Below are 16,741 nucleotides of genomic sequence, written 5' to 3'. Positions count from 1 at the left end.
CAGGGAGAAAGAGGAATAACTACTCACAGCAATCCAACATGTATTTGCGGTTCTTCATTACTGGCAGCATCACCATAAACAGGCTCTTCCAGATCTTCATTCCTGCAGGAACAGACAGTACTGTAAACTACATACTGACTTAAGCTGTTAAAACATTATGAAATTAACATTTATTTTGTGATTCGTGGATATAAGCAATTGTTGGGTAATATAGAAGGAATTGAGAAATCTATTTTAAAAACACAAAGAAGCAGTAATTCACAATTTTAAAAACTGAGGTCTTAGAATACCTCTCTCAAGACATTTTGGTTATTTCAATACTTAGTCTGTTTTCCATTTCTCTTTATCATCCTCAAACCCTCATCTTCCCATTTACTGTTTATTGTATTAAGACAATTGTATGAAGTTAACACATCTTTATCCATCCTTCAATCACTTGGTCAATCTACGCATTTTTTTTTATTTTCAGCAGTTCTTATGTTTTCCTTGCAGCTATACTTATATCACATGCTACTCAAAACTGTAAGTTACACTCTGTATAATTTTATTTCATTATAAATGGTTGAAATAAAATATTTGAGTTATGACTAATAAGCTGAGAAAACTATTTTTCAAGAGAGAAGTACACAGTGTTAAAATGTTAGAGACAATAAAGCAGATAAAGATGACAGTGGAACTGCATGTAAAAAGCTTCTTTCTTTAAAACATGCAACCTAGTATTTTTATGTTACTAAGAAATAGGAATTTTGAAAGCATACTGAGAAAATTAAAACAAATTCTTTTGGACCATGTGGTAGAACAGGAATATTTCCAGCTTACTATGCATTTATACACCTGACCTTTTGCTTAAAGCTTCAAACACGCCACTGTCACTAGCCAGTGAATGATCTGAGAGACATGCTGAAACTCGCCTGGCTCTCCTCTCCGATCTTCTACCACTGTCCCCTCGCAGAGTTACAGCTGTCATGGAAAAAAGAAATGAAGATTCCATCAGCTCAAGGAAATCTCTTAAAAATTAAACATGAATCATTTATTGTATCAAAACTAGCAGAAAACCAGCACAAAGAGAGCTCAATGCTTTTTCACCAAACTTTAAGTTAGAATACTTTAACCTAGAATACAATTGACCGGAGGTTTTCTGTGGGAGAATTAAGGAAGGAAGTTTGCGGCTAATGTCTCTCTGACAGGACCAAGCATAAACTATTTGCATTGTTATTAAATGCTTTTCTGGGAGAATAATCCCTCCTGGAGGAAGACTTGCATTCATTCAACATTTGTACACATGATATCCTCAACTTTTCAGATTTACCTACTGAATATACAATAGGTTGAAAACAAACACAGAGACTAATTCTTTTAAGAAGTTATCTGATAACACAATGTGAGGTTTTGTTCTCATTTGTTTCCTAATACAAAGTCTCAAAGCACACTGTTTATACCATCACATAATAGCAGCTTTTATTTACAGTCTGAGAGGCACTATCAAAAAGAACCAGTGCTTTCCAACTCCCTCTGACCACTGTTTTTCCAAATTCTTGGTGAATTACTTTGAAAACTGACTGAAGGAAGAGGAAGCAGCATTCAATCCCGTCTTTCACCCTCTCCCAAATCACCAGCAACACCATAAATAGCAACTCAGCAATCATTTGCATGTTTTAATTGTATCCAAAAAATGGTATTATACATCAAGTTTTGCACAGGCAAGTAGCTATAGCAGCTACCAATCCTTTAAGGTACATGCACAAGTCGTAATGCTCAGGAACTGCATAGGTAAGCTCAGTGATAGCTCCTAACTGGAGGCTGTTTTGTCTCAAGTCCTAGAGAGAACCATTAAACGGACTTGTGGAAGTACAGTTTCCTCACTACGCAGTGAAGAACTTCTATCAACTTTCTCCTCTTTTGCTTAAGGATCAATGACTGTCCTCAAAGCAGAAAAGCAATGACAAACAGATGCCACTTCAGAAGTGGGGAAAGCATCTTATTTGCTTCTACTCATGATCAGAAACTCAGACAGCATGGAAGCCTTCACAGTTTCAGCAGACAGCATTTGGAGTGACAGCAGCACATCGCACATCCTGAGGGAGACAAGCACCAGCTAACATTCACAGCTTATTGCCCCTGACTAAGGACAAAACACGTCTTACTCAAAGTAATCACCTCTGCTCCACATTAAGGCATCACAGTAAAATGCTCACACCTATCAGGAAGGTTCCTTCAGCAGAATGACAGCCCACAGCCTGAACTCCTCCTGCAGAGCCCAGCTAAACCACAGACAGTGAGCCACCTCCCTGCATGGACCCATTTCACCTCCCACCCAAGCACCATTAAGACAGGACAGCAGGACTTGAAGCCTGGTAAAAGGTCCTGAAATTAAAACAACCCCTCCACTGCTGTCAACAGCAGTGTCTGGCTAAGGTTTAGATTTAACTCACTGGCAGAGAGGATGCATAGAGCCTGGCAGTCCTGATCCAGCCCAAGGTATGCTCCTGTTATCAGAACACCTACAGCACAAAATCCCAAAAGATGTTCCAAAAAAATCACAGGGTCTTGTTTGGAGCTAAAATTTCCAGAGAGCAGCAGAGCCAGTTCTCTGTCCTTTTAGATCCATAAGCAGCCATATGGACCTCCCCTCCAAAGTCAATCAAGGATTTAGCCATTTCCAGCTATGCAGGAAATTTATCTCCTGACCAAGAACAGCCTAACCTGCATTTGACTCTGTGCCTGGAGAAAGAACCGTTGTTCCCCCACTGTCTCCAGTTACAGCATCCCACCCGTACTGTACATCACGTATCATTCAGTGTTACTCATGTCACTCTCACCACAAATGAGAGCCACATTCAAGCTAGCTCACAGCAAGCAAAGAAACTGTATTTGAACCCCACTCTACTCCATATCAGTTACACAGAGTGGTAGCTTCAGAGTTGTTTGGTTGGTTTTTATTAAATTTTTAAGAATTTCTAATTTGGTAAGCCAATCTCCGAGTTCTGTCACTAATATTTACACAGAATCAAAACTAAGTGCTCTGCAGAGATGTCTTGTAATATGAAAGTTTCTCAGTAACTCTACGTCACCGTAAAGAGGCTGAACTTCACAAAAGTGTATACATTTTGTGTGCAAGTGCTTCTATAATTTCTGTACTCATTTCAACAAGTTACACTACGATGATTTCTTTTTGTAAGCCAGACTTTGGCTCACCCCTCTGTGCACACTTTGTATAGATGTAGCAGATGAAAGACCTCATCGGCTCTCTTTCTCAGTTCACGTTCCTAATTTGCCTGAAAGAAAAAATTGGTCTGAAGAACCAATATAATGTGTCGCAGAAAAATCACGTTACAGTAACGCTGTAACTTGACAATGATTCGCCCCCTGCCTGCAGGCCTTGGAATCATTCGATAACATTGGGAAAATCCTAGCAAATTTGTGAGAGATGCAAAGACCAAAACATGCCCTTGACTAGGAAAAAAAAAGTCACCGGAAAAAAAACTGGTCAAGAAGAAACATACATCAGATTTTGGTTTAAACAGAGAAATGTTTAGCACAGGTGATGGACCTTCCACTGATGGAAGTTAGAGAATTGTTTAACAATAAAATTTCTAAGATAGACAACAACCTTTCATTTTCTTATTTAAATAACAAAACCACTAGGTTTTGTTCCAGAACTATTGGGTGCCAAAGCTTGACAAATGTAACAAAGCTCTGATTAAAATAATATTCTCAGGTGTCATTAGTTGAAAAAATGAACTTCAAAGAAAATTTTGGTGCCCAAGATCTCATTAGCAAAAAAAAAAAAAGTAAATAAATCTAAAGCATGATTCACAAGCTTAGAAGACTACAAATAATGCATGGCAGCTCAGAATGCACTACTAAAAAGAGTTAAACACTCTCACAAAAATTAAATCAGAGACACAAACAGATCTTACCTACCATGATGCTGTCAGGCATTACTATAATAAAGCTGAAGCTCACAAAACACTTTTTCCATGAGCTTAACTACAGCCATGAATATATTGTTTAGTTGACATAGCAAAAAAGTACACCATAATGATTAAACAGATACAGTACAATATCAAACAAAACCAAATGTAGCAAAAGATCCTGTTTCTTCACATGCAACTAAAAAAAAATATCAAAAATAAAAAAAAAAAAACCCCACCAACCAAACAAAAAGCCAACCAACACTTTACACAGAAAAAACACACTGGGAATTACAGGCAAAACCAGCACAATAAGTAATTTCGGGTTCACTTACAGTGAAATTTTCTGTTGTGCCGCATGAGAAACAAAACAAAACGAAAAGCACACAAAGATAAATCATCTTTTAGGTCTAAAACAATATTTTGCAAACAAAAGATTCTTTAGGCATTAAAGGAAACTTAGCACTTGAAAGATTAATTTAGGACAGAGAGGAAGAGATAGCAGAGATATTAAAGCCCAATAATTTATTAACATTTTTCTTCCCACTCCCAACTTTATAAATATGATGTAGTTAACCTCTCAGGTATACTCCCCTCCATCCACACACACTAACATATTTCATAGTATGTCTCTGAGACAGATGCAGAACAATAAACAGCAGCTCAGCAACTGAACATTAAAACAGCAGTTCCTGAAGAACTCCTTGAACTTGCTCAAGTGCCGCTTCGTTGCAAAAGTATGTGTAGTGTATTCAGTGTTAAGCCTCCCGGCCCCCAGAATTTGCAAAAATTACCTCATGTTTTGTCTAATGAAGGAACAGGCAAATGATTTGTCTGAGCTGAGACTTACTGCTTTTACAGGATCGTATTATGCTGCCAGGCCATTGGGTGGCAGCAGCAAAGCACACTGCATAGTACCTTAGGGAAAACCAAAGCCCCCCAACATCTACGGGTTCCCAAACTGTGATAAACGGGGTTGATGCTTCAACAGATTCTGCATGAAAAGAGTACAAAACCAAAATAATTTCAAAACTTGCCAACTGCTACTTGCAAACAACTGCGTAACAACTGCAAATCCACCAGCTAGTGAGTGTGGAGCTCAACGTAGTCATGACTCCAGCCAAAATCAGAAAGCTTCAACAAATTTCTCTTAAGCGACTATTTTCAAATTCAAGTATTAAAAAAAACTAAAAAATGAGAAGAAGTCAGCCTGTCTACCTTTTAACCATAAATACTTCCTCAAAAAGCAATACGAAGCACTCTGTTGTACACGGAGGAAAGTGGTAATCCTTGGACTGGGAGCTGCAGCTGGACACTGCAGCAGTGACAGCAGGTAGTACAGACATGTTCTGCCAGAGGTTTTCAGAGAAATGTGAAATGTGCGGAAACACGAGAGAGAAGGGAGAAAAGGAAAACCAAAGCAGGTACTTGATCCTCATCCTGTTGCTCCCTGGGCCCTCAGACCATGTCTTCAACTTCTAGGAAACACGTACAAGCTATAAATGAACTACTAACATAGTTTCACTTACCACAATGGGTGAAGACAAGCTGTGGTCTGATCTGAGGCTTAAAGAAAGCCTCAGGAAGTCTCTTCATGGCACTAATTTAAGCACAAGCTTACATGCTGGTCTCTGGAATTCTGTTTATTTTGGTCTGAAAGCTGCAGTATGGGCACTAGAAATGTTTACATCTAGTAAATGTAAATTCTGCAGCAGTATCTCCTGGCAATGCTAGCTGCGTTAAGGAACGTAGGTGAGTCAAGACTCAAATGCTGTTTGAGCAAAATAGGCTTTTTAGCATAGTGGTGACATTTTATTTTAAAAAATATAAAGCTAAAAGCTTTCCATTAGATACTGTCAAGTATCTCATTATCAATTGACAAACAAGATTTTGGTAGGATAGTATGATACCTTCTCTGGTTATATTTGACATTACTTCTAATATCATAAGTCCTGAAATGACGCAGTCTATGCAATTGCTAACACAGAATTCCAGATACAGAAATGGGATGGGAATTACAAACTTTAATATTAAAAATATGCTTTAAAAGCCCTTCTTTACTGGTATGCTTTTATTAGAAATATGAGTAAGCCAACACACAAAAATGTCATCTTGAAGGCATATTCTTCATTTTAACAGCAGTTCTTTATTTGATTGATTAAAACAGGAAAAGAAATCTCTCGAGTGCCTGTGTGCTCAGGTTTTTAATTGGTTCTTTTTTTAAAAAAAGGTTTCTGTTTCCTCTTTTGATCTCTCTGTATTTCTCAACTGTACTGCCCCAGAAGCTTCCACCAATACAAGCGAAAGCAAGTCTGTCAACTTCGACTGCACGCATTCCTCCTCTGAGACTGCGGAGCACAGGATCTCTGAAACAACCATCCAAACAAATGCTTAACTTCTCACACACCCCCTACAAAAGGTGCTGCTCATCTGACAAAGTGCTCTACTCATGAGTACGGTGTACCACGCACTGATGACCGCCATCACATTGTGGCTCCCACTCCATTGCGGAATTTAGACATGGAAACCTGGTCTGAGGTGTGTACAAATTCAACACAGGGTCAGCCAGCCATCAAGCACTGTCAGAGCATCACCTCGTGACTAGTTTTGTGTTCGAGTTCTTCTTGGGGGGGTTGGGTTTTTTTTTTCCTATCTCCCCTAGGTTTGTGTTGCCAGAATAATGGCAACATGGGCACAATTTGGGCCCTCATGAGTAACTGAATGTATTTATTGCTTGATGTGCTACACTCCAAAAAAAAAGTCTATACTCCATTCCCTTTCCTCCACCCAATTCACCACTCTTTCAAGGTCTATTTTCAAGAATTCTCTACTCCTTCACCTCTGCCCTAAATCTGAAGTTTGAGGCTTTGGTTTTCTCTTTTGTTGGTTGGTTGGTTGGGGTTTTTTTAAGAGCTAACATCTACCATATAATTTTTAACTGATGGAAGCAAAACAAGACAAACTGAGTAACCATCTCTACTGTCCTAGTATGCTTAGGTCTGTGTGACATTTTCTATGATAACATGTGTCCTGGTTTGAGTTGGAACAAAATAATAATGTCCAGAAACTCACCTCCACCAGTCTGGACAGCAGTCAGCTGTGGTCCCATTTCTCGCAGACCTTCATTGTCCACAGGGTAAGCGGACATCTGAGATGAGCTTGTTCCTTGTGTATCATCATCACCCAACACTGTAGTCTGAGCCCTGAGCATTTCCAAGGCTCCTATACTTGCCATCTCCTCAAAACCTTCTGACATCTGAGCCAAGGGAGAATCTCGAGATGCAGAGAGAAAAGGGGTGTCCAGAGGCGAGCTTGGAGGGGACAATGATGACAAGGAGGATCGTGATGACAGGGATGCCAGGGACTGCGGGGTATCCAGAGACCTCCGCTGCTTATTGAAATTTGAGTGTCCAATGGGATCAGCGTATGGCACATCCTTTGTGAGAGACTCGAAGGGAATTATGTCAAAGCGTAAATGCTGCCCGTAGTCTGTAACGTTGTCTGATTTGTCGTACTGCGGAAGGCCATAGATGTCCGTGAAGCTGACTGAGCTGAGGGAGCCTCTGCTGGAGGCCAATGATCCTCGACTGGAGGCCAGAGATCCCCTGCTGCTACCAGAGGACATTGTGAGGGTGCTAGCTGACAGACTATGTCAGGCAAAGGAAGAGAAAACAAAAAAGGCGCCATTCAAATATAATCAGAAACACCAGTGCACACATAAAAACATCAATTCAGATTTCACAAGCAATTTTTCATGTATTCAATACAGTTACACAGAGAGAGGATTTGGCATTTTAAGGTCTAGCTCGTGTCTCTTGCCCTGGTCTCAAGCACAACCATGATTGGAGTCAAGCGACAACCAAGCGTAAAGCCAGGAAGGGTAGATACCATGATCCAGCTTGAGTTTGCATTAACGATGGCTCACAAACATAAAAGAGAGCAGTGTGAAGGGATGTGGAAAGTCCTAATAAACTGCTGTGTAAGCTTCACCCCTCACAGGTTTTTCCAGTTCAAAATAAAACACTCCAGTTCCGTTTACCACTCTCAGACAGTTAGGTAGAAGAGAATATAAATGACAGGGAGAGACGAAGTGAGACACAGACGTAACTGAGCTTTTGATGTTGGCATGGTGTTGAGCTGAGGAATCCCCAAGAGCTGCCTCTAAAAAGGCAGCTGCAAGTGTGAATATGCAAAACATTCTGGACTTCTGTGTGGGACTTAGCACATTCTCATATTTAAATGGAGAAATTTTGTCATCTCACCAGTGATCAAAAACCCTTCCTTTGGAGAAGGTATCAGAATATTAAAACCTCGCAGAATTTAAAAGAATGTTATCTTCACGTTAGAAAAATGTATCAATATTACAACAGGTTTTAAGTATGTAACTTCTTTCAGAAAATAAGGTAACATATAAAATTACGAAATACACATAATAATGAGCACAAATAAGCAGCACTAACACTATCAATAAAATCCAACCGAATCATCACATTCCATAGACCAAACTGTATAAATTCAGTAAAACATTCATTTACCTGGCACACATATGCAAAAGCATTAAAAGGTGAACTTTATGTGTTATTAATATTCTTCTCTATTGCAGTTAAACTTCAAAAGCTGCTGGTTTTACATAACTCACCTTTTTAACTGGGAGTGTAAATATGATGTTAAACGTGTAGCTTCTTCTAGTTGCATAAGCAAACAATTTCTCTTTTCCTGTAACAGTATCCTGTAATTAAAGAGATACATAGTACTATTTTTCTTCATTACTGTAGTGCTTAAGAAGTGCTAGAGGCTTTCAAAGCATGGAAAAATATCATTGCATTGCAGTTTGGAATATAAAAAAGTTTCACTGTTTAATGAAAAGTTTTAATTTATGAAGTTTATATGCAGCAATGGCAATCCCAGCAAGAACACGAGAACCAAGACTCCAGCAGTATTCCCAGACAGGCATTTCAAGTGCATTTATATATCATTACATTTAAGCAGGTGACACAGCATTCTGAATACTAAGCTATGACAAAAATCTCTCGCTGTGACTTATTCTTTTGCCCATTCAAATAACAAGCAGCTGAATCACTCAACACCACTGCCACAAAACAAATGGAAAGTACCTTTAACGCTGTCGGTCTCATATACCTGTAAGATATCCTAAATTCTGTATTCAGAGATTATTAAAACTTTGAATAATGAATTTAATCTATTGATATCACATTTATTCTTTTCCTGATCCCAGAATTCTAAGTACTCCTTGTGTTTTGTATTTCCTAGCCCAATCACTGAACTTTATATTAAAATCAGGGTGGTCATCTGTTTTGTGTTGTATATTTGTACGTTCAGGAAAGTTACTGCTCCAGCTCTGCATTCGCAAGTTGGCTGGAAGTTGGGATTCTGACAGACGGTTTGGAGAAAGCAGATCAAACTTATCTGAGCACTCCAGTGCTTCCTCAACTGCAAAGACAGCTGTTAGAATTCAACACGTTAATAGGCAGATAAAAAAAAAAAGGCAATTAAAAGGGAATCCTTCTCGATAAAACAAAATGGCAGCATTAGTTTCAATAAACTTTTGATGGTTAAGATATGAAAAAAACCCACACGTCTTTGTTAGCAGTAAAAACATAAATCTCTCAACTTCTTCGGCCTCCAACTTCAGCAATTCATATGCTGGCAAAGGGCTGTAGCACTTCCCTCCAGCAACCTCACCACCCCCTGGGGAGGTTCCTTTATTGCAACCGCACGGCAGAAGCTGCATGCCCGAACACATACAACACTGAAGCTTTTCTCCTGCTCCTGTGGACCCCAGACCAGGTTAACCAAGTGGTTGCAAGGACGGCTGCAGCTCAGCTATGTAAACATACATGATAAAGGCACTGCAGGAACCAAAAGGACAAACAAATGCAAGAAACTGAACTGATTCTGAAGCTTACAAAGGAAAGGAGGGGTATCCACACCATCTGCTTTAAAAACAAACTTAAGAAGCTACATTCCACAGCCATCAATGCTGTAAGGTAGGTCCTAACGGGCAAGCGATGGCTCCAACTAAGGCTGCCAGCCAATCTTAACAAAAAAAAAAAAAAAAAAAAAAAATCACAGATCAAATTCTGGTCTGAGACCAATAAAATCCTCTAAAACAACATCACACTAGGACCACCCCCATCCTATAAAAGCCTCCTATGAGGTAGATCATCCAAAGACACACTGTTGTGATACACAGAGCTCTTCAGACACTACCAACCTTGTACTTCCCCAGAAAGCTGCCAACACAGGTTCAGGTAGAGCTGGACACCCCAAGGAAACCACACGGCAGCATCATTACAGTTAGTAGAGGCAGGGTGCCATATTGCTGCAAAGACTTTGAGATTTTGGTTTGAAAAGAGAAAAGCTACAGCAACATAAAAAAAAAAAAAAAAAGAAACAAAACAAAACACACCACCACCAAACAAAAGCCCGCCTCTGTCCTACAGATTTTAAGTTAGTTCTGATCTGCTCATAACTCAGCACTTTTACAAGTCAGTAACAGAACAGAACTGGTAATTATTTAAAGAGAAAACTTATTTTATTTCACAACTATGAGAAAGTGGAAGTAGAAAAGCAGAATTAGGAATGGGTTTGGTTATTCCTGAGCCTAATACACACAAATAAATAAATAATTGAGGGCCACTAATAGTTAAGCATTCCACCAATTTGTTATACAAAACCAGAGCACCTTTCAATATTATTCTAACTTCTACTTCACTTTTTGCTAGCATTTGAAATATCAAGTATCACACTGGAACGCTGGTTTCCACAGCATGAACTACATGGAAAAATTAGCCTGGCCTTCTTGCCAGCATAGTACGCACTACCTAACATGAGAGCCCAAAACCAACAAATAAAACTCACTACGCTGCAGTGTAAGGTGAACTCCTTTTTCTGTCAGTTTAAACTGGAAAGCCAGTGGAACGATATTGAAAAAAAACTGCAAAATATATAACCTTGAAGTGTAGGTTGGTTGTGATTTTCTATTTATTGTCTGAATTTACTGTCTGAAGTAAGCCCTCTGAAAGAAACTGAAGTTCTCAAAATTTGAATATGGAAGGCACTTCCAAACCTTTTTGAAGTGTCTTAATTACGTGACTATTAACCTTTACACAGGTCACATTACAGTTGGTTCATGTAGTTTTCCTCACACCTGGGTTTTACCATTATTTAGGGAAAGCAAGTCTGGGAAACAAGAACAAATCCTTTCTTGATTTCCCTGTAAGCAGTCAATGAAAACAAGAAGAGTTGAAGAGGTTTTGCCCATTTCTTTGGCTACAGGAAAAACTGGGCAACTTTGAAATAAACAGTGTTTCCTATCAATATGTATGTTGTTTGTTTTTACATATAACTTGATTGCAAATGAAAAAGAAAAATTGTACAAAAGGCAGTAAAAATCAGTTAACTTTCCTGCTATAAGTCAAAACCCAAATATAGGAAAGGATCTTTGTTCTGGTGCTTTTGGCAATGAAATAACAGAAAAATCTTTCATTATCCACTGTTATTCAGGTATCTAATATCAGACAGTATCACTCAGACTTTTTCCAAGAATCTTTTGTGACACTATTCTCACCTCTTCTTCCTATTCAGACTTTTTAGATGAATGAAAGGAGAACTAAACTAGTGAGCATTACTCTAACTTTCCTTCATTAAACTTCAAGACAGACAGAATTAATTTATAGCAGTCAGGAGCAGTTTCTTCCTTTTTTGAAACTCCTGTAACACTTTGTTTGTTTGTTTCTCAAGAACAATGAAACTCCCTACTCTTCCTTTTGAAACAATCTATACCGTTCTTACAGTAGATAAGAAAACGATTTAAGTTCCCAAACCTTTCAGTGGCCCCATGAGCAGACGTTGCTCGGGCCCGCTGAATTTCATCCTCCAATCGCCTTTTTTCTTCCTCCAAACGCGCAATGTCTTCTGGGGATCGTCTCTGCTGACTGATAAGCTGCAGTTCCTGAAGAAGAGCCTCCTTTTCTTTGATGAGCTGAAGACGGTCCCTGTCCGCTTCAGCCATTCCTGGCCAAGATTCATTGTCTAGCAAGGCCAGCTGCTGTTGTATGTTTGAAACTCTTTAAAAGAGGATAAATGCATTTCAAAACACAGAAGAGACAAATATGAAGACAATTAACAGGAAAAATACCAAAAGACTGTGTCTTTTTTCTTGTGACTTCTGAAAGCAGAAAATTTAGAAGAGTGTGGAAGGATTATTTATTTCTGGGTTTGGGGAAGGTTTTGTTTTGTGTATTTTTAAAACACTAAAGGATTGCATGTGGTCCTAAGTATGTAGCTGTCTAAGAACTACAGTGCATTTATCTGTCACACGGATAATGTCTGCCTTCACAGCTTTCTCATTTTGTAATAAATCAATTCATATTTTAGAGCTCTTGAGTCTGCTGTTTGTATAGCTGATGAAGCTGAACATCCTTTCATTCTTCATTCTTCCACTACCAGACAAATCTTGGTAGTTCAAAAGGGCAGTGAGAAGCTGACGGGGATAAAGGGGACATGCCTATCTTGTCACAACAGATCTGTATATTCACGTCCCACCTATCAGAGGAATGGTTCAAGGGGCTAAAAATATTAAGCATTTCTAACCAACAACAAAATTTCAAGAACAAATAAGCTGTCAGTAAACCAAAAACATATGTCTGGAAAAAAGATTTACTAGTTACAAAATACATGAGACTTTACATGGATTCATCATTAAATCAAGCAATTAAATAAGCTAACTTGATTTTCTTTGTAGTAGGCTTTAGAACCAAACGTAGTTTTCTATATTTCAGTACACTGAACCACTACATGAAATGACAGTTGTAAGCATAATTCCACAACTGGCATTTTAAGACAACGTTCTGCTGAAAAAAAATATTTTGAGTTCTTATAGATATTACAAAGAAAGTAAAAATATATAAGCACAACAAGAAAAACAATCTCTTACTGCTAGGTGCTTGTCTTATAATGGGCAGACACTTTAGGAGGTTACAGTTACAAGTAAATAAGAGAAAATCTAGCTTTCTGATTTTTGAACATTTAAAACTATAGAACTGTACAACAGTTATGCAACTGTACACCTCAGTCTCATGTTCAGTTTGAAATGTGCAAAGTTCAGTGCTCCATAAGAGATAATGACCCTTCAAATAAATAAATTAAATAAAAGCACATTTAAAGCCAGCCATAGAAATCGAATATGCATTCATTATTTTGGTAAGTCAGTTTAAGTAATCTTTTTTTCCCAAAATACCAAGTAAAAAAGAAAAAATAACAACAAAGCAAGCAAGGTAAAAAGCACATAACAAATAGAAGATCCAGTGCGATAATGTGTGATCAAGAATAAAAGAAAAGGCATTGACACGACAAAGGTAAGGTTTTCCCCATCTAAAAAAAAGAAAGCCTCACGCGATGTTTATTTTATATTGACATCTGGAAAGTATTTGGCCATCTTATTATCAGGGGAAGGGAAATAAAGTATCAATATAAGTAATTTCGCAATGACTGCATTCATATATGAATAGTATTTTACTGTGAATTTTGTCAAAGAGATTCCCTCCCCTTAGATTATATTTCCAGCAAGTAAAGAAATTTCATATTATATAACATTTTCGTCTAAAGCAGCATACTTTATCAAGCCCTTCAATGTCACTTCCTCCTCCTTGCATTAATAACCGACTTCCTGCCAATAGCTACTGAAAGCACCATTGTGAATCGATAGGTATAGTCTGCATATTTCATGCCTCAGCTATTGTGCATGAATTCCAGATGCAGCTTCCTGAAGAACACCTCGCCCCATCAACCAAATGGCTGGGCCTGGAAGAGTGAACAGAGCCAGGACCCCTCCTCTCCCCTACCCAGGCTTCTATGCTGTTAAAGATTCAGTAAACACTCCTGAGGGCGTATACAGCTTGATTTTCAAGTGTTCAGTGCCAAATGAAACAAATGGAGACTCAAGGTCCTTTCAATAGAATTAGAGAATTCAGGTACAACCAGACCTTGGGAAATGAGAGTGAATCAGATGAGCCCTGCTTATGTATTTGAGTGACCATGTTCATGAACTCTTACACAGCTTGTGGATGAAAGAAGATAACGTGTCTGGTGAAGTCTCTAGCTGTTTTCTAAGACAGCTGAAGTACTGATCCTCTCTTTCATTTTAACGCTCACCAGTGTTTTGCTAGCTATTTTTCTAATGCAGGGTGAGCTGGTTAAGAAGCTGACCATAGGAGCAAATAAATGCTAATGCAGGCAACAAAGAAAAGAGAAGTACCAGCAGGGAAGAGGGGAAGGTGGGATCCCCCCTTTCAGTGCTAGTTAACCACTGAATCCGCTCAGCTGCACAGTAGAACACCACGCTCAAAACAAGAGGTTTTAATTTAGACTCTTCAGCTCGCTGAGAGCACGTAACTCCCTTTGTGTAAGACATTCCAGTTTAAAGTTCCATCCCCTCCCTCCCACTCAGTTTTTGTTTTGCTTTGAAAGTATGAAGTTGTCATAGGGTAACTTAATTAAATTGTTAGTAAAAGGGAAAGGTGCTGCTGTGGACAAGGTTTGTATCCAAAATGATTGAAATGTTCCAAAAGCTGATTAGGTGTTTACTTTGATTCCCCTGACAGGCTTAGCATTTCAGCTAACTCTTCTTGTCTCTAGGTTCTCCTCTTAAGCAAAGAAAAAGTGCTTGCAAAACAGCACATAAAGCAAGAATCTGTTAGAAGGGTAAGGAACATGAGTACCAATAAGCCAATTTTCTGCAACCCGTATATCCTGCAAACAAACTGAAGTTTTCAGGGAATTTTGTTGTTTGCTTTCCACTGAGGACTCCCTCTGTACGGTAGATTGTTCCAAAAAGCTACCAGTGATAAACCTTAAAATTTGTATCCTTGGCTAGAAAACATCCCTAAGGCTTTTATGGTCTCACTCACTCAAACCTAAGAAAAATACCTGAGAAGTCATGTTCAGTTCTGCTACTAATACAGTAAAGTCCTCTTAAGCATATTCCGTAATTGCAATTTGTCTTCCCCCAACACGTTTTCTTGCCAACCACAATAAAGGCATAAATAAGCAATTTCAGCGTGCTTGTCCATGCCAGATTTTATACCTACACTACAGAGCCATCATCATTTCTGGTATGTTACAAAAAAGTGGCTGTTTTGTATTTTCAGACTCAATGAATATACTGACCTACCTTAAACACCCACTTACATAAATTAATGACTTCACATAGATTGCAATTTAAAGAAAAAAAATAGTAAAAAAAAAAAAAAGGTTTAGGATCCTTTATGAGGCCTGTTTTTCAAACACGTTATTTCCTTCCTGCTGGGTTTTTTTCAAGATGCTGTTTCTTAAGTGTAGTCTCTGTAAAAGAGCACTTTTATCTGGCCTAACGCCAGATACTGACAGTCCCTACTGATACAGCAATTTAACATATTGCTGGGGAAAAAAAACAGTTAATTTTGAGCCATCAACATTCCAGGCATTTTGCCCATTCCCATCCTTGCATAACAAGTGCTGAGGAGCTTGCATTCCACGCTCACGTAGGTGGTGTTGAATGACTGATTTCCTAGGTAGGTAGACCAACTTGCTGCTTATTTCAGTATTTAAAAAATTTCAAATGGAGATGAATATAACAGCTCCTGTAAAGCGGAAAAGTAGGAGGGGCACAGATGGGACTACAGAGGTTTAACTTGGTGATATTAAGTAAACACTGATTCGAAGTAGCAAACTTGCCTTGAAATGACCATACTAACGTAGCTAGAATGATGCCTAGCCCAAAATAAAGTAGACATAGCATGAGGGTGGAGATCAGTACAGCCAGCAGTTCACTACAAAGACTACATCATGGGGGCAAAAACCCCCGTGTATATTCAGAATTTACAGCATGTCTAAATCATTATATATCTACAGACTCCCCTAGACAAAACAGCACAACCCTTCTGTCACTGGAAATACCTGGGAAACCTAAAAGTCTTGCTAGCCTCTAGAACCTCATTTTCAAGACTGGTATCTGAACCCAGAACTAATTAAATTATACTGCTGAGCTAAAGAACATTTCAGCGTAGAAGAGGCTATTTATTAAAATATAGCATGAGAAGTGAGCTTGAAGTAAAAAAAAAATCCCTTTTTGTGAGATGAGTCTGATTTACAATTATGATTAACCCCACGTTTAGACCAAGTCTCAGATTGTGAATGAGACAGGTATCTTGACGAGGGAAATTTTTCAAAGCAACACAAAGGTATTGCTCCTAAAAGGGGCAAATTATAGGTATCACACAGCTGGCACTTCCTAACCTACAAGCTCTGGTCTTTCTAGCTTAAACAAGTTGTATGAACTCATTTTGCTGCAGTTCTCCAAGGGAAAAAAAAATACCCTCTACATCCAAATACCTAGACTTTTGGATGACATTATGAGACCACTCTACAGCTGAGGCCTTTATTATCTGGGAAACGGGAAGATCAGTAGGGATAAAATGAAGAAAAAACCCCACAGTTAGAATTTGGAGAACAGTGGCTAAGATTACACAAATATGCAGAGATGATCAACATAAACCAGCACAGCTTAATCATTCCCTTTGGCTTATGATTGCATCCAGTTCTCTGCTGCTTGAAGTAACAGGTAACTTCTTCCACATGCAATAGCCAGAGAAGGTGGCTCTAGGACCAAAGACATATAATGAAGGGTGTCTAGTAGGTAATGAAGAGTACCAGAAAGTTCTGGTATTTACAGACTGTTGTGAGAGTTGATTATGATTTGTATCTAAAGAGCGGAAGGCTAGGGAAATGGGAAGACAGGCATGGAAAGAACAAGAAGCTGGGGAACT

General features: G+C 38.7%; 1 protein-coding gene across 1 annotated transcript in view; it reads right to left on the bottom strand.

Annotated features, from left to right (window-relative positions):
- WWC3 (WWC family member 3) overlaps positions 1-16,741 on the bottom strand; it is a 55,404-nt gene that overhangs the window by 10,673 nt on the left and 27,990 nt on the right. Inside the window, exons 8-12 of the mRNA XM_010135683.1 lie at positions 11,762-12,004; positions 8,554-8,643; positions 6,987-7,561; positions 840-960; positions 28-102 (exon numbers count right to left, since the gene is read on the bottom strand). Of these exons, the coding sequence (XP_010133985.1) occupies positions 28-102; positions 840-960; positions 6,987-7,561; positions 8,554-8,643; positions 11,762-12,004 (1,104 nt within the window). The remainder of the gene's footprint in view (positions 1-27; positions 103-839; positions 961-6,986; positions 7,562-8,553; positions 8,644-11,761; positions 12,005-16,741) is intronic.

Source organism: Buceros rhinoceros, unplaced genomic scaffold (assembly GCF_000710305.1).
Source record: "Buceros rhinoceros silvestris isolate BGI_N320 unplaced genomic scaffold, ASM71030v1 scaffold1260, whole genome shotgun sequence".
NCBI lineage: Eukaryota > Metazoa > Chordata > Aves > Bucerotiformes > Bucerotidae > Buceros > Buceros rhinoceros.
This window is presented reverse-complemented; position numbering and strand designations above follow the sequence as displayed.